The sequence below is a fragment of the Rhipicephalus sanguineus genome, chromosome 8, assembly GCF_013339695.2.
Source record: "Rhipicephalus sanguineus isolate Rsan-2018 chromosome 8, BIME_Rsan_1.4, whole genome shotgun sequence".
NCBI classification, from domain to species: Eukaryota; Metazoa; Arthropoda; class Arachnida; order Ixodida; family Ixodidae; genus Rhipicephalus; species Rhipicephalus sanguineus.
Genome location: NC_051183.1, coordinates 122242437 through 122265385, shown reverse-complemented (window position 1 = coordinate 122265385; position 22949 = coordinate 122242437). Strand labels below are relative to the sequence as shown.

The 22949-nt window shown below is 43.5% G+C and overlaps 1 protein-coding gene across 1 annotated transcript; it reads left to right on the top strand.

The window, feature by feature from the left end:
- Nucleotides 1-118: 118 nt before the first annotated feature.
- On the top strand, nucleotides 119-19587 carry LOC119402338 (calcium-independent protein kinase C). Its single transcript, XM_037669482.2, has 9 exons — nucleotides 119-853; nucleotides 1990-2041; nucleotides 4113-4278; nucleotides 10820-10851; nucleotides 12303-12385; nucleotides 14450-14582; nucleotides 15671-15774; nucleotides 18036-18078; nucleotides 19380-19587. The coding sequence occupies exons 1-8, from the start codon at nucleotides 398-400 to the stop codon at nucleotides 18042-18044; spliced, it is 1035 nt and encodes a 344-aa protein (XP_037525410.1). The 5' UTR covers nucleotides 119-397; the 3' UTR covers nucleotides 18045-18078; nucleotides 19380-19587.
- The last annotated feature ends 3362 nt before the right edge of the window (nucleotides 19588-22949 follow it).

Here is a 22949-nt window from a genome sequence, read left to right as displayed (position 1 = left end):
AATGAAGCGTAGCTGCCTCTATCGAGGTCCGGCTACGATGAAAAGCATAAAGAGCTTACAACATGTGTGACATCAAATAGAGAGAGTTGTCTCCTCGCCTGTGCCACGGGGGCGATGTTTATGTCGCGTACATCAATGTCTGGCCATGACCGTGTAGGAAGAACTAGTGTTCTCTCTCCTAATGTGTCTTTCCTCCGTTCCCGTGACGTCGATTGAGCCAATGAAGCGGGTGCATGCATTGCGCGACCCTTGCCTTCACCCACACGGAGAAAGGAGCAAAAATTCCTTCTTCCATGCCTTCGCCGTCACCGACCGAGCTAGTTTCGCCTTGTTGCTGGGGCGCTCCTAAACAAAACACCGGTCTCGGTTGCGACGCTCGCATTTATTACGCACTGACATGGCTCAAGTGCTGAACTACGGTGCTCTCAGGGCTGCTGGGGACGACAGACCGTCTGAGACGACGAAATCGGCTTCGAAGAGAAAAGGTACTGCGGATACGGGCCGGTTTACGGGCACCGTCAAAGTGGAAACGTGCGAAGTGACCGATCTGATGGACCCAATCGATCTGCAAGCGCCGGATGACGTGAGATTTTCGAGGGACTCGTACTTGTACTACCTCGCCCTCAGCGTCGACGGCATGTTCATCAGTCGTTCGAGCACTAAACCGCCGGGGACGACCGCTTGGAACGAGTCTCTCACGGCCGACGTCCACGGCGCGCGAAGCCTGGCTTTCACGGTGTTTCGCGTGGCGACGCCAACTTCGGACGACTTGCCGGTTGCTAAGGGCAGCGTCACCTTCGACGAGCTCGTGGAAGCGACGAAAAGAACAAGTGGCCACGACAGCGACGTTTGGGTGAGCGTGTGATAGTTCTTGACGCGTTACACGGACGAAGTACAGTACACACGCAATGACTGTTGGCGTGCCTTTACATCCGTGTCCGGTTCGCGCTTCTAAAGGTACTCACGGCTTACCAACGTGTTCAAACGTCACGGTTATTACATTCGGTTGCGTGTTTATAGCTCGAGTCGAGTGCGTCGTGCGCTGGACATGCCTCGCATGCAAAGAGGTTAGAAATATAAACAAACAAACAAGAAAGGATACGCCCAGCGGCCGTATTGACTGTAGCGCACCAAACGACGCGAGAGAGCAACTCAGCATAACTTTCGGTTTTGGTTTTAGGCGCGCATAATTTGACCTCCCTACAGGTGCGGTAGGATCATCAAGGGGATTGATCCCGAATGTTCATTCGAAGCAACGGGCGTGAAATCTAGTTTTTCTGGTAACGTTAGGAGGGGTTTAGTGGAGCAAAATTTAATGCTAGCGAAACGCCTGTGACGTGATGGTTAGATGGTATTCATCAGGCCATAGGGAAACGTCTTGGAGAACTTGCTGAATAAATAGATGACAACGGTAATCATGCATCCACTGTGTTACAAGACTCGATGGCACTAACAAGACACGCACAATATTTATAGCAATGGGATTTCTTTGGTGGTATTAAGGAAGAGAAGACGAAAACCACTTAATCTTAGGTGTAGCCAGGGGGTACGTTTGGGGCATCAATCATCCTCCCCCACCTCCCCCATATATTTTTACAGTTTATGTACATTCATATATATGCATACATACACACATACATTAAGGTGTGTGGTATTGCTTAGCTAGGGGCCGGCAATACTCTCGCTCCTCTGTGTAACGTACCTCAACCCCACCTGCACCCACGCAGAAATGAACTGAAAAAAGCTTTAACATTTTGATGTCATGCAGTTTCTACAATGTCTTGGTCTGTGCTTTTTGAAAAAGCGTTCGTTTTGCAGCCTTGTAAAAGAGTAAGGGAAGCATAATGTAGACAGTTTCTCCTACCCTTCTACACTATTCCGACAGCACACTTTTTGTACTTCTTTGGCTTGAAAACACACTGTTGATGTTGCATGCACTGTAATTGCCTTGGTTACGTTTAGTGATGAAAAATATAACATGATTCACAGATTGACCTCAAGCCCGAAGGGAAACTACATGCTGTCATCAACCTTGTACGGGGTATGTCTCCAAAACTGAGCAATTTACTGAATTGTGTTGCTGCATGTTTTCTGTCATGTACCGCTTATTTACTGCCACGTTCAAACTGCGCAGAGTTTCCTTGAATTCAGATGCACTTGTAGTTAAAATTGAGAGCTCTTGGTTCAAGATGTTTTTAAGCAAACAAAGTGCTTGAGATGAAGTTACAGCTTGTCTGCTGGCCCATGGAACTTGTTTATTTACTTACTTAGGTATTTAAATGTACATCACAGAGCCCCAAGTGAGGCATAGATTAAAGGGGGTGATAATGAAAAATAACATGGTATACAGGAGTGAAAACACCATACGTACGTGGATGAATATTTTGTAAGCACTGTGAAAATGCAATAATGCAAGAGCAGCAATGTAATACTAAGATCAGTAGCTCTGTAAGAAATACATTTAGCATTTGTACTATGGGCAAAATGTGAAGGTGCTTTTCTACGCTGTGTGCAAGCATGTCATTAACAAGTGCTGACTAAAAAAATAAAGTAAAGAGAGAAGGGGAGACAGCATGGTGTAAAAAGCATGACAACAATCAGAGGCGCATTTGCAGAAACACAGGATAACAGTGCCAAGAAGAAATCATACAGTGCATCGGTGATGACAAGCAATAATAGAAGGGAAAATAGTAATGTTTAGATTGAAAATACATGTTAAGGTGATCATGGAACTTGGTGGCACCATTCTCAGGCACTATGTAATCTGATACGGACGCCCTACAATCGCGTATCTCGTAGTACTCCTATATTATGACATCTGCCTGTGTCCTTCTCCATACTTTCACACTGTTTAAGTCTAGCCCAACTAGCCCAACAGACTGTCCCTCTGAAGTTTAATTCTCGACTACAGAGGTGCTACCAATAATGGATGGGTTGCATTAGTGTTTCTCCCATATACAAGGGTATATATTCACGCCTTTAAAATGCAGAAAAAATTACTAGGGAAGAGCATGAGCTGGAAACAATTAGGCAGTATTTTTTTCGAATGCGACGCACAATTTCACATGTGAGCTTAGAGAGCCATGTAAGTAATGCGCACTTTGGGTAATTAACTGTCTATATATTTAGATCATCGTTGTTAATGGGATAGTCCACACGTTTGCTCAAGGTGGCCACTAGTAAAAGACCGTTGGTTCCATCGGCCTATCTTGTTGCCCGTTGGTGGGGCCCGCACCCACAACTTTTGAAGGTTGTGGGTTCAGACCCAATTGACAGAAGGGTATTTGTTTGTGGGTTCAGGCCACACCTTCGGAAGGGGTGTTGTTTTGTCCACTTTCATTCCTTTCAGGTTATGTCATAGTTACTATACCACAGTTACTACAGTTACTATACCACGGTTACTATACCACAGTTATACCAAGTATACCAGATATACCACAGTTACTATACCAAGACGACTACAACAAATCATGCCCCCTTAGCCTTCCTTGACTTGGATTCATTCGGCTGTGTCTAGCAAAGAAACAAAGCCCTCAAACACTTCGCTCTCCTTCGTTCTTAAATAAGACATGACAGGCAAGTCAATATACACTTGTGATGCATCTGTGAAAACTGCATGAGTGAGCACATGATGAAATATTAACTTCATAAAGTAGAACCAAAATGATACATTCGATTAAGTATTAATGCACTAACTTTCATTCTTATGTCTGTTCTTACTCAACGAAGTGTTTATTTTTCAGTTATTTTCTGTGCACACTTGCCACTGTAACTTGATCTTATACTGCTTCATCATATTTGACATTCTTTTTTTGTGTCTACAGTTGAATCTCGGCACAACGAATACGGATGCAATGAATTTTCGGTTATAGCGAAGTAAACGAAGAATTGTGTTGGTACCTGCGCAATGTTGTGAATGTACATTTATAATGAATTGCCGGTTATAACAAAGTCATTCCATGTGGTATAGGGCTTCGTTGTAATGAGGTTCTGCTGTATTCTGTAACAGGAGGTCGTCCCCTGACATGCTGTGGGAGCTTCTTCTGTATACTATTGGAGAATTTATGTGTTTGTGTGTTTGTGCATGAATAAAGAGCAACAACAACTCGCAGGAGAAAATGTGGCAGAAGAGTACCAACATGAGTCGAGGGAACGGCAGGCGCTCCTCCAATGCCAGAGTGCCGCACGGCAGAAGGTGCACGAGGTCAACGGCCACAAGTTTGTAGCCACGCTTCTGCGGCAGCCCAGCTTCTGCTCCTGTTGCCATGGCTTCATCTGGTGAGAGGCTTGTCATGTGCTTCAAGTTTATTTAATATTTGTTTATTTCTTCAATACTGTGGACCTTTTCAGGACTATACAGGAGAGGGCATACAAAGTAAAGTGGACTTCATATTAGGAAAATAAAAAGGGAAAATCCACAGTGCAAGGTAACCATAACAGCGACAACAGCAAAAAAAAAAAAAGCAACAGATGAACCATGCATATAAATATTTAAAGGGTGTAAAAAACAAAACGAAAACTAGCATATATGTTCAAGACAAAGAATGTAGCAATAACAAGTTACAAGATTCCAGGGTGCTATATGGCCTCTGAAACTTGTTGTGTGTTGCGTTATATGGCGAGGTGGTTGAAAAATTGTGTGAAGCCAGAAAATTCTTTTGGACCCAACAGCCACGAGAGGAAGCATAGCCAAGATGCAGCACAACGTACACGAAATAAATAAATATAAGACTAAGATTCACATTTTGAATGTTATTAGGACAATATATGTAAATGTATGTACGTTTAATCGCAGGAGATAATAATGACAAAGGAATGAAGCCACAGTGTTAATGGTAACCACAAGGCTCGAGTACTTGTTTGCCTGGATTTTGGCAGTTTGATGCCCGTTGTTTTTTGACACTTGCCCATGATATTCTGTGAAGTTCCCTGACGTTCACACACTGATAAATCAGGTCGCAATACGTTTAATCATTCTTCAACAACAACACAGAACATTGCACATACCGCAGTATAACACAACACACTTATTTAACAGTTGCCATTCGGAGAGATCTGCTTAATTTTGTCGGCAATGTCAATGTGCTATCTTGCACGACTCATTTTATCATGCATGAAAAAGATTTTATTGAGCCATGGCACTTGCCCAGTTAAAGCATACCTGTGCTGGAAACATAGTAGACTCAGTTAACCCTTTGTAGGTTTGCCTACGTTTTTGACACGGTGACATAAAAACCGGCTGTGGTATATTGATATAAACCGCAAAAAATAGTATAAAACAAATTTCATCAAAATCAAGCCAGTAGTTTACTGAAAAAAAGTGGGACATGTATGTCCCACTCGAGAGTGTTTTCAAAAAGTGGGAAAACCTTGTCCCAGTGTCCCATGAAGGCACTGTCTAACGATTGCACCGACGGGTATTTGGGACGAAACGGCCAATGCAAGTGGCACATAGTATCACTTCGCAAGTTGTTCTGAGGAAACTTGTGCGGACCTCATTTCCAGCAGTAGAACACCACGTGCACCTGCACCTCCTGCGAGCCTTCATAGCGCTGGGGGTCTGTTCCTGTAAAGCTTGCTTCACTGCGTGCATAAACTATTTTTTTCTCCATTTGCCTGTCCTTGCTTTGGCTGACGAAATTGTCGAGTACGGCAGTTGTCCCTGAATATGTCCTTGCTTTTCAGGAGGTGTATGATATCAAGAAAAATATTTCCACGCACCAATATCCGCAATCATGCTGAAGGATGAGCGTGGCAATTTCGCAGGAGATTGCGTTTTAATGCATTTATCGGCCTAGTTATTTCGTGAATTTACAAAAGCACGTGATGACTGGAAGCTAAAGTGGCCTCTCTGATAAACCAGAAAAAGAGGAAATTATCCGGAATTTTAATTGGTAGGTTCTTTCTATCTGAAGAAGAGGAAAATTCAGAAGCTATCTAAAAAAAAAAAAGATGGAAATTCAGCGCAATTGTAACACTGATTCCACCCTTCGAAAGCGCAGTAAAAGAATTTCTCTCGAGGTTACGAAGACTTGGGTAACATACGGATTACTTAGCATTGCGCTAATTGCAACGGGTGATGTGGGAGAAAATTTTTTCTGCAAACGGAAAAGTAGGACGTATGTGTCCCACTGTCACACAAAGGGTTAACGAAAATCGCTGCTTAAATGGAACAACTGCGTCTGGAACGGAACAGCTGCGTAAATGGAACACTGTAACTCTGTTCGTCTCTCAATAAACGAAACTCCTGTTAAATGGAACACATTTTCTTGGTCCCTTCAGGTTCCGTTTAATGAAAGTCTATTGTATTTTTGTACTGGAGCTTGCTTCGAAGTAAAACGCTTCAGTTTTAATATTGGAATACTGGTGGAAAGAGCAGCTTCAAAATGGGACAAGAACAGCCACTGAACACTACTTTGTTAACCTACATTTCCGTTTGTCAGTTTTCGTCATTTTTAAAAATAAATCCAGGCCTATTTTTAGCATTTTTTTGTGAATGATAAACCGACTGAATTTGAAATAGGCCTGGAAACCACCATGTAAGTGGTCTGAGTATGTGTTCACAATTTTAAAATTGCATATGGTGTCTGCATTGAAAAATGGCTTGTCTCAGTGTAACCTGTTCTTATTGTTACAATACAATTAGGATTCTAATAGAACTTTGTGCAATTTTTGTTATGATATGCTTGTCTAACCTCTCCCTCGCCAACCTCAGTTGCTTGGCGTGAGTACTGTGCCGCTGCCCAGATAGACAAGCAGTTATGGAGGAAGGGAATATTAGGAAATGCGTCAGCCAACTGGGCTTCATTGAAGAGGTAATGAAGGAAGTGACATCATTTTGTTTTTTCAAAGGAGCGCTGCGAGTGGTGGCTCAAATGTAAATGTTGCCATGGCAACCATGCTCGTGCATGCTCACAGGCAGCCACGCTCAGTGTCCCGTGCATTTCTCACACCACGTTTCGTTTACATTACAAGCCGTGCTTGAAGCATGATATGGGAGCCTGAGAATTTAGCTTTGGCTCCGTGAGCTGTGAGTGTGAGCCAGAAGCACCTGCAGGCTGTTGTTAAATTGTGGCGTGGGCGTTCGTCATCATCTTCAACGAGCCACGGGAGAGCACAGGCGCATGTCGCTTTCATGAAAGCTTTTATGGTAAAACCTCACTTAACGAAGTCTCATCTGGCACAAAAATTACTTTGTCATATACAGTAAAACCTCGGTGATACGAATCTCGCGGGGTTACCAAAAATATTCGTATCATCCGAAATTCGTATCACCAGAAAACATGGAAAATTAGTATGCGACAAAAGAAAGTTGGCATACGTTTTGATTTAGTGTTTCCCAGGGCCGCAGTTACGTCATGAACGCCTCTGAATGATTGCCAGTAAAGTTTTTAGACGTCAAGGATCATACTTGTACTCGTAGATATACGGTGCATGCGTGCGTGCGTAATTAATGGACCAGATATGTTGTGCCCCGTGACCGCTGGTTGCCCCTTCCTAATCTTACTCCGCTCTTTTGCGAGGCAACAGAGTACTGCGGCGAAAGTGGCTTAAAAAGCCCTTTGCACACGATAGATAGAGGCCAAGCTCCTTCGCCAAGACCGTCCGCTTCGTCTCTTGGGGTTTTTGTCCACCTTTCATGAGACTTCATAACGGACCCGCAGCCCAAGTTTCAGTCTTGTTTCATAGAACGTCTGATTGCGGGGACATGGCTTGCATCGACGTGTCAGGCACGTGTTAACACAGTACAAAGACGCTGCTGCCTCGAGCACAGGAGCACGCGTGAACGCGTCGGGGAAAAAAAAAAAGCGCGACGTCAACTTCATCTGCAATCTAAACGCGAAGGCGCATAAAGGCCTCCAAGGTTCGCACGCACTATCTTGGAGGCAACAACGCACCGTTGATGATCGCGCAGGGCGCATGCCCACGCCCGCGCGAGACTGCCGCGTCTTCTGCGACAGCGCAGGCAGCACCTCTTCGTACCTGTGCGCTAACGTACGTTCGTATCAAACGTCACGGGGCGCAAATCGGTTCGCAGCAACCGAACTCCAATACATTGCAGGCTAATGGGCCTTGGCCGGGACCACAGAAAAGTTCGTATCACCCCGAAATTCGTACGAGCCGTGACCGTATTACCGAGGTTTTACTATATCTGAAAATTTGTTGTAAACATATATTTGTAACACCGCGTGATTGGCAAGGCAATTGCTGATTTACTTCGTTATAACAGAGTTCATTATATTAAAGTTCATCTGTAAATTTCGTAGGTTTCGTTCTCACTTGCATCGGCAGTATTCACTTAGTGCCTGATCATAGTGGAATTGGAAGTCCAAAGCTTGTGCACCCGTGCTCTGGTGAGCTGTTTGGAGCTGCAAAGGAAGATAGCGCACAAAAGTCACTGAACTTAGGTCTTCAAGAATGTGATTTCAGGGCCTCCCATATTTTCTTGCGTTCCTCCTTTAAGTAGCTAAGAAGTCTACGAGAAATTCAAGAAGTCAGCTACGAAGAAGTGAGAGCGCTCATGTTAAACAGAGGCGGTTGTGGGGAAAGAAATGAACATAATGATGACATTGTGTGCACTGAGCAAAGAGCATTGAACTGCAGTACAGGCTTGTAAAGATGAAGTCAGTAACTGAGATTTGAACTCAGCAATGCACAAACAAAGAAGCTATCGCTGCATTGCATCATTTTAATCTCATTATCAGCGTTCATCATGAAGTGGGTTCTGCCTCTTTTTTATGCTTCACAGTAGACAGAACAAAAAAAAAAAAATACAGGCCTGCGCGGAAAGCGCAGCACAGTCACAGCGAAAGCTGGAAGAGCGGCATTTCTAGAGCCCATTATAAACTCTCTTGGGGCTGCTAATACAAGTACACTAGCAAGGCACTAACACTAACCACTACGCCACTAGCACTACCCACTACGCCATAAATCATAATTTTTGTGAAGTTGGGAAGCACCCACTACGCCATTATTCATCATTCTGCGTAGAAGCGAGGTACCAGCTACACATCTGTCAGGCATTATGTTGATGCGACGGTTAATGACGATGAAGAATTATGGCTGAGCCCTTTGTAATGGGTTGGAAGCTTTAAAACGACCCACTAGTTGTGTAATTCGCATTGTGTGACGCCCGGTCGCTATTTCACTCTCCCACCACGCTTTATAACATACGTTAACGCGAGAAAGAGAGAGAGAGAGAGAGAAATAACTTTATTGAGACCCTGAGGAAATGGATCGTGGGAGCCTTATGGGCTTCCTTGGCAACCAATAGAAGTGTACTTGCGAGGAACCCACTACGCTATAAATCATCATAATTTTTGTGAAGTAGGTAAGCAGCCACTATGCCATCAGTTAAGATTGGGTCGATGGAGGTGATCCCGATGGTTCGGATGATCGTGGCAACATGTTGAAGGACTGGACAGGCCCGGTTGTTCAAATCCTGGCAAACTTGAGTTTATTTACACACTTTTACACTTTATGACAAAAAAAAAAAAAAAGGCCGGGGCGGCCACTGAACAGCTCTCGCGACAACTGGGCTGGACCCGCACCAAGCGTTCAAGCCCTTAAGAGAACATCTGTAAGTCCTTCGTCCCTGGATCAGAGTCGGCGCCAAGCACGACCTCTGTCCCCTCCGCAATCTCTCCGTCGAGCACCAAGCTCTCCCTCCCTTCCTCTCCTAATTCTTCCTTTAAATCCACCCTGTCTCGTTTGAGACCGCCTTATGGGACCAATCCTTTTTGATACTCCGCCAATGAAGCAGAGAACTTTGTTTCTCTCAGAGACCTGTCTCCGCCTCCACGTTCTCACGCTTTGCTGCCCTCACTATGCGGCAAGCCAACTAAAGACGCCATCATTCACATACACAGTCAAAGTACACTGAAATACACCACACTAACGTGCCTAGTTTACAATGCCGTCTCGAGCCTCGTCTGCGGCAAGATGCCGCCGCCTGTTGCAATTACTGCAAAACCACGTCGGTGTCTCTTTAGTTGTTAGTCGGCGTTTGTGGTGTCCTGACTTCTTTCTTGTGTCCGTGTTTGCACGCCCTGTCTTTTTAGAATCGCATTGTATGACGCCTGGTTACAGAATCCGCGTTGTGTGACGCATGGTTGTTATTTTACTCTTCTGCCACGCTGTATTACATATGTTAATGTTGTTCCTTCCTGACATGAAGCCTGTATAGGGTCTTTTTGCAAAGCAGTTTCATGCACCGGCACGGTTCTGAGGTAGAATACTGGACTCCCACACAGAAGGGCCCAGATTCGAACCCCATTTCATCCTGGATATATTTTTCTTGTTTCACGCGATAGCTGTTATGGACACTGGCGGCGGCGGCAGACAACTACGGCGCCAAAAACGGCCGTTGCGATCTCATAACAGCTTTCACTGTAAAAGTCCTGTTAAGCACAATTTTGTACGGAGACCAACATTAAAGCTGGAAGGTAGCCATATTCAAAGAAATTCATGTCAAAATTTTTAAGAGGACAAAGAACGCAAACGACAATCGTCCAGTTCTTTGTGTTCTTTCTCCCAATGTAATTCGCACTGCAAAGCTTTTTGAATATGACTCACTATGAACTAGCCAAAACCAAGATTCTGATATCAGATAACCTTCTCAATATTTCTATTTCATCGAGGCATCTTTGCTTGCAGGTTTTGGGATAGCCTGGAATTTTTCTTTGCGGCATTACTTGCAGGAAGGCTGTACACATCTCATAATATGTAATAGAGGGGCTTTCACTAACTCTCCTAATTCTATTGCGTTGGTAATTGTAAATGTTAATTGTCCTTTTTTTTTCTTGTTTCGGCTTCGCAGGGGCATTGGAAAGCAAGGGTACCAGTGCAAAGGTAAATGACAGCATGCTTTTTGAAAACCATTATGTTTCTTGCTTTGTATCTTTAAACGAGGACTGATAGGAAATTTGCTTTTCATTTCTTAAGCTCTTTAATGTTGAAAACCTACAAAAAAAGATATTAATATAAGTCCTGGAGCTTCTTACATCTTTTACGGTAACAACTACTGAGCGAATGAGTTTGGTCCTAGCACCAAACAAATTTAGCTCAAATGAAACACCGATGGCGGTATTTTAAAGTACAAAATGAAAAGTCACAAGTTTCACGTCAGCACTTTTCTTACTGCTACTGAAGAAGAACGAACAAAAATACAGCTCTTCTACGGATCGGTTGTCTTTCTATGTTTGCCTATTTTCTTTGTCTTGCTCATATAGTGTCTTAGAGGTACTCATTTCTACGTGCCAAACTATACAGGGTAGCTAAGTAGCTACAGTTCCTTGTATTTAGATGTAAATGAAAAGTATTTACAGCGATGTCACATAACTGTCTGAACAGTACAATCAGGTGCACCTCGCAAAAGATTGCAACTGCCTCGTCACCCTGTCCCTGTTCACTTATTTGGTTCAGAGAAATAGATAGAATGAGCCACGTTCTATAACTATTCATGCATTCGAAAAAGTAGTGGATAAAATTGAATAGTTGCCTACTTCAGTGAATTAAACTGAGGTTAGAACTGTTTAGAAACTTTTAAAGACAAAATTGGCGTCTGTAAAAGGGTGGCTACACCGTACCTGCAGCCTTGTTGGCAGCTTAGTGACATTAATGAGACAGAGCGTGCAAACACGGACACACGAAAGAAGTCCAAACGCTGTTTGTGGTGTCCATGTGGTGGTGTGGTGTCTCTTTTGTCCCTGTTTGCACGCCCAGTCTTTTAGCATGAATACGTACCAACTAGCTCAGCTCTCTGTTATTCTAAGCTTAGTGACTGTTCTGTTGTGCTGCTAAGCATGAGAGCTCAGGTTTGATTCACAGCCATAGTGGCAAAAACGCTCATATATTTAGATTTAGGTTCATGTCAGAGATCATTAGGTGGTCCATATTAATCCAAGGTCACCCATCCAACTATGGCAAGGAAAGTGCTAAAGCTAATTAATTTATCAGCCTTTCCAAACATTCATGTCATAATTATATTGTGGTCTCACCTCATAAAATTCTTGAATTTAACTGTAACGATGGTCATGTCGGAGATAAATTCTTTCTTACATTGAGATTGACCATGCATAGTTGAGCTCCTGCTGCGGCTTGTAATACTCCTGGCAACTGGTGTCCAAAAACTCCACTGCGTTACGTTGTGCTGAAAGTAAAAATAGAAAACGCATACTAAATGAAACAATAAGACATAAAGAATACACAACTTGACAAGTGGCGCTCAAGAGGGCACAGTGTCTTTAGGAAAACATGATCAACGAGAAACTCCACTACCAGTTTTTTTTCTTTTTATGCAGCCTGCACATGTGTTGTTCACAAGCGATGTCACGCGATGGTGATCACCAGATGCACGAGTACGAGCGAAAGCATTGACGACGAGGTAAGCCGACAAATGAAGTCTGCATTGTGGCACTGAAAAACTTGCATCTTTCCTTCTCTAGTGTAGGTGTTAACTAAGGATGACCAGTGGTTCTTTGTATTGAGTCATCAAGCTGTCATCTACTTCCTCATTGGGCATAGGGAATTAGCGTGTGCCACTGATGCTGTACAGACAGGCTGGTCACAAACTGGTCTTATCTAAATGTGCTCGCTTTATGTACCATCTATTTTTCGTGCGTGCTGCCTAGACTTGTGCAGATATTAATTTTTTTCTACGAGTTGAAGTAGAAGCGAATGGTAATTTGTGTCAAATAATTTCGAAGTTAATTCGAATGGTAGCAGAATTGGAATAATAGTAGATTGAAAGCTATTAAGCAGTAAACTACGTCACATTTTAAAATTTGCCGTACTTAACCCATATAAGCTTGCATAGTACACTTTTGAACTTTAAGAAGAAATTAATCGGGGACAAGGTGCCTAATAATATGCTCACTTTACTATGAAGTTGCGGCTTTGCAGCATTGCGGATTGCCCCCTGAATAAGCACTTTCATGGCATGGTTGTTTCATGCTGCAGTGACATCGCCCTTTCAACCGGGTCATATGCGATAAAATACTTTATTTATTCGTTTTGAATGCTTTGAAATTTCGGAAATTTTGAATTTACGTGGAAGTGAATTTGAATACTGTAGTATTCTTTCGAATATTCGCGTGGGCCTAATGTTACCAAATGACGCTTCCTGTGGTGCAATCTGTGAGCAGCAAAACTTACATCTGGGCAAGTTGGTTAAGCTTAATCCGATTGTAATAGTGCACATCAGACGACAGCAGAACGTGTTCTCGACTTGAGCATAATTAATTGAAATGAACAGGCAAAATAGTCACGTGACCACTGAAATTGGCATACAAATATAATGTGTAGCATAGGCGCATTACTACTTCTTTTCATCTCCTGCACTTGTACACCTCTGGTGACAAGGTTGGACAAATCTTTTCAGTGTGTTGTCAAGATGCGCCATTTTCTGACTACAGAATAACACTGATAGATGACTGATACATGAATATTTTGCCTTCCAAATATGATACGACTCGACCGTTTCTCTCACGAGCAGATTATTATGATGTTGAACGATGGTAGGTTCCTCAAAATGTGGCGGAAGAGTGCGTGTTTATTAGCACGCACTTATATGTGACAGCATGTCTTTCATGCTCTTTCAAACATACATTGATGAGTTATAAGATATTGAATAGTACTCCTACCATGCTGCCAGAAGGCAAAATTCACTGCTAATGGCAGATGCAGATTTTCTGTCCCCCTCCCTACCTCGGCAAACATCCGCAGAGTTTCCTTTCTGCATTTTCCCATGTGCCATAGCCAAGATACTACGTAACATTATGTGAAAAGCCCCTCCTTTCCTTTCTTTTCTTCCTATTTTACTTCACTGCACATTTTAAGTGGTGGCTAGAATTACGCTTATCATATTGGATCATTCCCCAAAGCCTTGTGTAATGTTTGACAATGTTGCAAGCAGTGTGTCTTGTGCAAGGCATGTGTGTGCACAAATTTCACCCTCACTCGAGGCATGCAACCTTTTTTTATAAGCTGTTGATTATTTTCACCCCACACGACTGTTTCGTCGTACTTAGTAAACACGATCGCCGCTTGCTGATCTACATGCCGCATTTGTTTTCCGGCATTGTGCAAACCTAGTGAGAGGCCCTTTTAAAAGCATGTGAGATGGCTTGTGACACAAGTAGAATGGGTGATAGTTGAAAAAGAACCTCTTATCAAATCGGAAACAACGATTACTGCAATAGTGTGGGTTGCCCCATCACTCTCTAACGCGTCCTAAGCAGTTCTTCTATTTAAGGAAACTCTAGTTGCATCAAAACAGAGGATATGCTTATTGGCAGTGCGTAATGCAAATTGGGTGTTCCTCTTCATACTATTGGCACAACCTGTTCAACACAGCAAAGGAAAAAAAAAAGGAACATTTCATCCAGCCATTTCCAAGGCTGCAATGCCCGTTTTGGAAAAAAACTAAAATCATGTCTGTATGCTGCAGTTGGCTGCTGGAAGCGAGCTTAATGCCAACAACCCACATCAGTTTGCTGTTCGAAGCTACAGACGGCCGACCTTCTGCGACCACTGTGGGACAATACTGACTGGCCTGACTGAGCAAGGGGTGCATTGCAAAGGTAGCTTGTGCTGTATGCATTGTCGTGTGCATCAAAAAATAATTGAACAATGAATGTCTCTGGAGCGACATTCAGTGCTACATTCAGTGACATTCAGTTTTGACAAGTAGACTTGTCTGCTGACGAAGACAGGTTCCTCTGCCAAAACTTTGGCTCCAGTTTCGCATGACTTCACGATGCAGTGATGTTGCATCACTTCAAGCTTCCATGTTTCCCATTACTTGTAGCTTGTTTTCATTGCATCCGTGTAATTTTTCTGCATATTTATCCAGGTTTCTTTGTTATCAGCACAGAGATGCTATTCATAACGTTATATCTTCCCAGGGCTGAACTAATGCAGCACTGTTTAGCAGGCTTTTGCGAATATCGCTATTTTGCTTCGAAGCGAAGTCGAAGATAATGGTGATTAGTACAGAATAATTTTCAGGCCAATTTAAATGGTAGCATGGTGCAAGTTAGAGTGATAAAATACGTTACGTTTTGAAATGTACCATACCTAGACCATATGAGCCTGTGTGACACGCTTTTAAACTTTGAAAGAACGTTAATCGGAGCGCACTTAATATGCACGCCTAACCTTGAAGTGGGGCTTTGCGGCAGTGCGGATTTCCCCTGAATAGGTGGTTTCACGGCATACCGGCTTCATGCTACAGTGGAACAACCTTTTCAAGTGGGTTACATGCATTAAATTACGCCTATTCGTTTGTTTTGAGTACTTCGAAGTTTCAAAAATTTATGTCGAAGCGAATTCAAACAGTGTAATACTCGCTCCAATATTTGAAGCGCATAAATATTGGCACGGGCCTAATCTTTAGTAGTGAATAGCAGGATAGGGCAGCATCAAGATTATTAATTGTTGTTGTTGTTGTGCCCCTACATATGGCTCATACCCACACTGGGGGATTGGCCAAGAATTTTTGATATGAATTTTTAAATATGGTTAGTAATTAACTGCTGATTATTGACAAAAGAAAAGCAAACATATAAGAGAAAGAGTGCAATAATGCTTTCACTTCATCTTTCTAATGAAACACAGCGAAGTAGTCTTGCTGTGAGCATCAGTGGGTATGTTTTCTTTGTATATACAGCATGCCGCCTGAATGTGCACAAACGATGCCAAAGGAACGTTGCCAACAACTGCGGGAATGCGATGATGTTTAGTGATGTGGCTACCTCTGGTAGTAAACATAAGGTAAGAGAGCTGGCCTCCATCTTTTAATTTTGTTCTCTAACGTCATCAGTGGCACCTGTGGGTTGACTTCCCTTGATCATCGTCATTCTTGGCCTCCTCTATGTCCACTGCGTGATGAATGCCTATCCGAAACAGTAGACCATTTCTTTTTATTCTGTAGCCGATATTATAATCACAGAAAAAGATACCTTGTAGCTTCGCTTCAGAGGATAGAATTAATAAATGCAGTAATTTTGTCATTTGGCAGCACTACATTAGGTTATAGCCGCAGGGATGCCTGCTCTGCTGTGTTCATTTACATAAATGAAACAAAAAGATTACCGTGTTAGTTTTTTTTATCTGTTCATATTCTTGGTTTGAAATCTCATTATCGTCGTCATATATCAATACTGATAGCCCGACCGCTTGCTTGTTAAGCATTTTCATTTATTCGATGTTTTATCTTTAGTCTAAATTTCCAGCGTTTTTTAGCTTCGTAGGTCGTTACCTTAAACTCCTTGCTGCCCAGTTCTTGGCCTATCCCCCTTTGCGGGTGAATGCCATCAGGGAGAGCATATCGTCATCATGAATGATCTCCAATTGACGCTCATTTTATGCCTACGAAATTTTTTATTTCATCAGCCCACTTAACTTGCTGCCATCCTCACCTGCATTTCCCATTTCTTGGTATCCATTCCGGCGCTCTAACTGACCACCACGGGCCTTTTCTACACACGCGGGGCCCGACTAGGTCCATTTCTTTCACTTAACGCTAAGTGGAATATCGGCTTCCCCTGTTTGTTCTCTGACCCATTCTGCTGTCTTCCAGTCTCTTTTGATTACAGGTCAGGACAAAAAAAAAGCTGCAGAAAGTTATTGTTTATTTCCAGGAACGTGGTACTACTGTGAAAACTGTAGCAGAGATAAGGTTAAATGCATGAATAGTGCGTAAACAAGCCACTTTGTCCTGTTCGATACTAAAACTTGCCTCCGAAGTACGCAACATTCAGAATTCTGTGATACATGTGCAGTGTAGCGTACGTTTATCTAAAGAAAAGATGCAGCCTGAGCAAACCTGAGGGAATGGGGCAATTCATGTATGTGGAGGTGCTAAAGTGCACATCGATTGAATTTTCACACTTGAGCAAAAAAAATGTTTTTTAAAATCATAACGTAGTGGCACTGTGATGTTTACATGATATCCACTGGACATTGAAAGCCAGGATATCGCAACAATGTGTCGTGCTGCGTACATTTTGTGCACATGTCACAGCCTTTGTTAGAATATTTGCTGCAATCATGCTCACATCATACTCTGTGTGAAATATGCAATGCACAGAGCACACATATGGATGAACATCGTGTGCACTTTAAACCTTCCGCCAGGCAAAAAGGGCATATTGAACTAACCGACCCCCTCTGAGATCAACGGGCACATGTGTTCACTGTAGTACACTATAGTTCACTATGGTAGCATAGCAGGGAAGGTCTCACAATGCCAAGCTCAAGAACGCACGTTCGGTTCGCTACCACTGCGGTCACATTCGATGGGGTAATGCAATAACACCTGTGTACTTAGATTTACGTGCATGTTAGGAAACTCTATGTGGTCAAAATAATCGTACAACGGAGTGCGTCCTAATTATCTTGTGGCTGTGGCACCTGAACCCCCCCTCCCAGGAGTTTACTGTCACTTAGACCACTACGGCGTCTCTCATAATCATATCGTGGTTTTGGGACGTTAAACCCCAGATATTATTATTATTATTAGAACCTCTAGTAACTTTCATAGAAATTTGCACCAGAATAGAAAAGGCTCATTGGCTAAATCATTTGTGTGATTGTGCAACCAGTAACACTCATATGATGATGCAAGGGAAACGCTGACGGAAGTGTTTTATTCATTATGCTTCTTACAAACAGCACCAAGATTATCGTGATTATGCTTGCTCTTGAGTCTGTCGCTATGCTCCCAGTTTTCTTTTGTCTGCAGGTTTATTATCTTGGTGCCTTTTTTAAAAACAGTGTTATCAGATGCCTTTAGCTCAACTTCTTTATTTCATCTATATTTTCAGTCACTGAAGGAAGAGCCGTTTTCGTGCGTCCTTTAAATCAGCTTATTTGAATTGAGCACCTGTTCATTCCAGGAAGCCCAACATTCTATCTGACTGCTTTCTACTACAAATATGAATGTTAGTTTTGTACTATCTGAATCTGCCATTATTCATTGAAATCTTGTGTCATCTTCTTTTTTCACCCTACCTTGCTTCCTACCTACCTAGATTTTGTAATTTGTGACTGCACCTGAGCAATTGAAGTGACAAGGTATGTTACATTTTATTCCGCTTTTCTATCCCTGAAAGAGGCATAGCTTTCCAATTTCCCCACGTAGATGCAAGACGAAGCAGCTGTGTATTCAGGAAGGCACACAAAACAGATGACTGTTGTGATCAAAATTTAAAGTTTATTTATATTCTAGCAGTACACACCAGACGTCTAGAATAAGTGCATCCAGAAACCCGGGGTGTCAAGCGACTGATGCCTTCGATACTTGATGTTCTTACATGGTACACTATGCAGTGCCCATCACTTTAAAGTTCATTTGAGAGTGGCACAAATGATTTCCTGGCTACTACAGTAGGACTTCTCTGATATGTTTTTTCAGATTTGGAGTGTGTAATTTTAACATGCTCTAATGATTAATCATTTCAACGTTATTGTTAACTGAGGGTCCCACTGCAGTCACTCGACTTTGGGACCCTCGTCTGCATACTACTAACCATGTACCTTTGTATTTGAAAGAAATAATAAACAGAGAGAAGCTGGGTACCGTATTAAAAATGTAAGAGCCGGGAAACAGGAAAAATTGAAAAATGGGAGTTGCAGTGAAATGCACGTAATTTATTTTGTTACTTATGCACAAAATACCGTGTGGCATTGGCTGGTATTTTTCACGGTAGACCAGCACAAGACGAGCAGCTGCAGTGCCATGTGACGCTTGCCATGATCTCTTGGGCATTATATATTTCCTACGTAGTAAATCTAGTGCCTTTACGGCTGATAAGAACGTCGGCTCCAGCACCTGGGGCGATATTCTCGAGTGACCATACGTGGTGGTACTTTTGCTTTCGCGAGATGGATGTGGCTTGTAGGGGACATAACGCCTCACAAAAGTGAAAGCATCTCTGAGAGCGATTGTGCGGCTCCGAAAGCTGACAAAATCCAACTCTTCCTAAACTTCGTCACTGGTGTACGCATCGGTATAGTACTCAGCCACGATCTCGTCAACGGTTAAAACCGCATAGGCGAGAACAGCATCATCCACAGCTGCACAATCGTTGTGTGATTTCATTTTTTCGTCACACGCTGTGAAAGTCCGAGTGCTCAAAATATAGTCCACAACCATCCACCACAATGACGCTCATGAACTATGGTGTGTTGCAGGACATCAATATCTCTCAATTTCAATTCTTCTTTCTTACCTCTACATCCAAATGCTGATAAGCCCCTTGACCTCGTCATCTTATATGCTCTAATAAAAGATTTTTATGCATTGCATTATAGTAAAAAAACTATTGTCAATGACTGACAATTTCTTCTGCTCATTTCTTCCCCCATCTTTTCAGCGTTGAAGTGAAGTTGTTGACCATACTGGACTGCTCGAAGATGCAGCCGTCCAGTGATTGAACTGCTTTTTGCACAATGAAAGACAGCGAAGGAGGTTTTTGATATTATAAGCAGCAGCTGACATTGTTTGCTACACTCAAAAGGAAAAAAAATAAATAAAGGGATCTAAGGAGCCCAATATTTTGTTACCCACAAATGTACGAAAAAGACGAGCTCACATGTACTTCTGCGTAATGTGTGCATTGCTTCATTGATCAATCCTGTCCACTTTCTTGGTTACCTGTGTATGAATGCAGACCTGGGAATGCTGGCCAGTTGCCGCTCAATGCCGTGGCAGCATACATGGATATGTTACATTAGCATACGGCGACTAGCTTATATGCCATTGCTCACTAGCTCTCAGCGCGCGTAATCCACTAGCACGGGCCTAGCCAGGGCGGGTTGGGGGGGGGGGGCGGAAACCCCCCGAAATTTTTCGATTTTGCATGTGTATATATACACGCACACACAGAAACGCACGCAAAAACATAAAAAAGGATGGTTGACCCCCCCCCCCCCCCGCGATAAAATTTCTGGCTACGCTTCTGTCCACTAGAATAGAAACTTGGCTAGTTGTTGGATGAGCTGCAGCCTTAAACTGCCGAGAACAGAGGAAAGAATTAAAGTCGCAGTTCCGCCGCTAGGGCGAAACTGTGAACGGGACAGCAACGAAGTAGAATTTTATACGAAGTAAGGCTAGCAGTTAGCTCTTTAAGCATGTTACCTGGCGTAACTCTGCCCTAAGGAAATGCGGCCGCTGCAGAGTGTGAAGCGATCGACCTTCGTACTGTCTATGGCTTCAACGCAAACTTTGCGGTGAAAACAACACGTACAAAGGTATGAGCCTTCTGCTGATCCCTATCAAGATACGGGTCCAAAGTACGCAGTTGCTGCCGGAGCTACGCCGCGTGTTTCTTCCTCGTTTGCGCCGCGACCGTCTGCTAGCCCTCGCACTTTTTCACTAGCACGCAGAACATAAGACGTACGCGTGCACGTGGGGCGGCATCACGGCGGCATCGAAGGCAACGGCGAAAAATGCGCCGGGAGTGTTTATATAATTGCTATTGCAATAAAAAGAGGATCGGCGCTTGTATTGTGCGTGATCCAATTTTGCTCTGTCCTGTTTTTTTTTAGTGCTGTGGCGTGTGAATTAGGCATATGTAACACATTTTAACTCGACATGCGCCAAATGTTTTCTTTTTTTCGTCCACTTTAATTTTGCTTTTGCCGTTCGGAGATTTCCAATAGCCATAATATTTTTTCCGTGCTTTCCCTGGCTTCAATGTTTGTTTCTTCGTGTAGTCGAAATGAGCATGGCTCCGACTTCTACGGTGTACTTCAGCGTGGAAGATGAAGATTATCCGAAGTGACCTATGAAAGCGACTCGCTGGTAAAATGTCGATGCCGGTTATAATCCGTTAAAAAACATTGTTTTCAGCTCACGTAATAGCAGTGAACATTAGTCATGCAGCTGTTAAATACTCACTGTTGTGCTAGGCGTAGAGGCTTTACGTCGGTGTTCCTTTCCGAGATCACAGTGATGCATGCAAGCATATAACGGGGGTCTCAAACACGCGGCCCGCGGATGTTACGCTAGCGGCCCGCGGCTTCACAAGGAATAAAATGTTTGTTTAATGGTACTGACATTACTTACGAACGAGAGAGAGAGAGAGAGAGAATTTATTTACAGAAAGGCAGAGAGGTCGGCCTGAGCTATAGTTTGCTCTGGCCTGCTACTCTACACTGGGGAGGGGGGACAGGGGAGCGAAAGAGTGATGAATGACGATGGTAAGGTAGGGAGATGAGAATATAGTTCGTGACGCTGGGGCAAATCTAAAGACGTGCATCCAGTCCAGTGGCTTGTAAGAAGGCTACGACTGCTTCTATGACCACACTTGTGCTGCTGACGTCAGGCCAAGGACCTAACACAACCTCATCGGTTAAAGGCCTACTATGATACTGCCCAATCGATGAGATCAGTTTTTGTCGTTCTCGTGCGTACGCTGGACAGGCGCAAAATATATGTTGAAGTGTCTCCGGTATCCGACAATGACCACAATCGGGACCTGTGTCACTGCAGCCGATCAAGTGGGCATAGCGTCTTGTGAATGCCACACCAAGACGAATGCGGTGAATGATGCATGTCATATTTCGCTTCAGCTTGTGAGGCATACGAAACTTCATTTCTGGGTCCCATTTATGAAGCCGCTTGTGCCGGCGTTCTGGTTTGTTCCAGTGCTCCGAAGTGTAGGTGCGCATTACTTGCCGAAGTAAGGTGTTAGTGTCTGCTCGCGAAAACGCAATGCACACTTCCGGGGCATTATGTAAAGCTGTTTTAGCTTCGGCGTCAGCCTTTTCATTCCCCATCACGCCACAGTGAGCAGGTATCCACTGGAATGCTACATGATGTCCATTTTTCATAGCATTGCCAAGAAGCTCAGCAATTTCTATCGATAAGGTATAATACGGGCCTTGTATCATGATACAATCGATGGTTTGGAGAGCAGCTTTGGCATCACAGAATATCGTCCATCTTCGAGCGGGCTCTGCGGAAATGAATCGTATTGCTTCCCGAATAGCAACAAGTTCCGCAGCAGTTGAAGTGGTCTTGTGATCCAACTTGAAACTTCTAGCGACGGTCATTTGCGGAATGACAAAGGCTGCGGCGGAAGCACGTGAGGTGGTAGATCCATCAGTGTATACGTGTGCCGCACCGCCATACATTGTATAAATGTGCAGGAGGGTAAGTTGCTTTAGGCCGATAGATGGTACCAGGGACTTCTTCGTAATCCCAGGTATCTGAAGCCTAACAAGCGGTCTAGGCAGAACCCACGGAGGTGTCACAGGAATAGATGTTGGAGAGAATCTTGATGGCATAATGTTCTCGTGCCGCGATAGAGCTCTAGAATAACAGCAGTCTGGGTGGGTAACAGGGAGTGCTGATAGGGGATGTTGCCTGTGTCGGGTCAGGAAGCGAAGATGGACTCGAAGGGGCTCGCAGAGCCTATATACATCCATGGGATACTTACGAACGAATTTGTGACACCAGTCCCGTATGTGCAGCTTACCCGAACAAATTACTTACGAACGAATTTGTTCGGGTAAGCTGCACATACGGGACTGTGTCACGCATTTCTTTTCGTGAGCCACTCCATGAGGTCATCAAGTGCTGAAACATAGCTGCGAAACACAATCTCTATATTTCGATCAGGGCCGTCGTCCAGATTTGAGTCTTTCTGGAGAGCAGTACTGATATCCATGAAGAGTTAGTAAGCGCGACTAGACAGGGACGAAGAAAGAAAACAGACAAGGGCACAGCACTACTTTCAAGTGATTTTATTTTCGCTCGAACCGATAAATATATACCGACCGAGCGGAAACAACCGAAACAACAAACGGACAATCACTGGGTATATCGCTCAACCGAACACGTGTACAGGGCAATATCACGACATAGCAAAACTATTAACGTGACCTTGTCTAGTCGCGCTTACTCACTCTTCACGGATGCTAACCAACTAGCTCGATAA

What these genes read in the sequence shown, in the direction of transcription:
- LOC119402338 (XM_037669482.2), top strand. Translation starts at nt 398, where the DNA reads ATGGCTCAAGTGCTGAACTACGGTGCTCTCAGGGCTGCTGGGGACGAC. An exon ending in GCAAGGGTACCAGTGCAAAG is followed by an intron (nt 10,852 to 12,302) that starts GTAAATGACAGC and finishes CTTTTTATGCAG; the next exon opens with CCTGCACATGTGTTGTTCAC. An exon ending in GCGAAAGCATTGACGACGAG is followed by an intron (nt 12,386 to 14,449) that starts GTAAGCCGACAA and finishes TGTATGCTGCAG; the next exon opens with TTGGCTGCTGGAAGCGAGCT.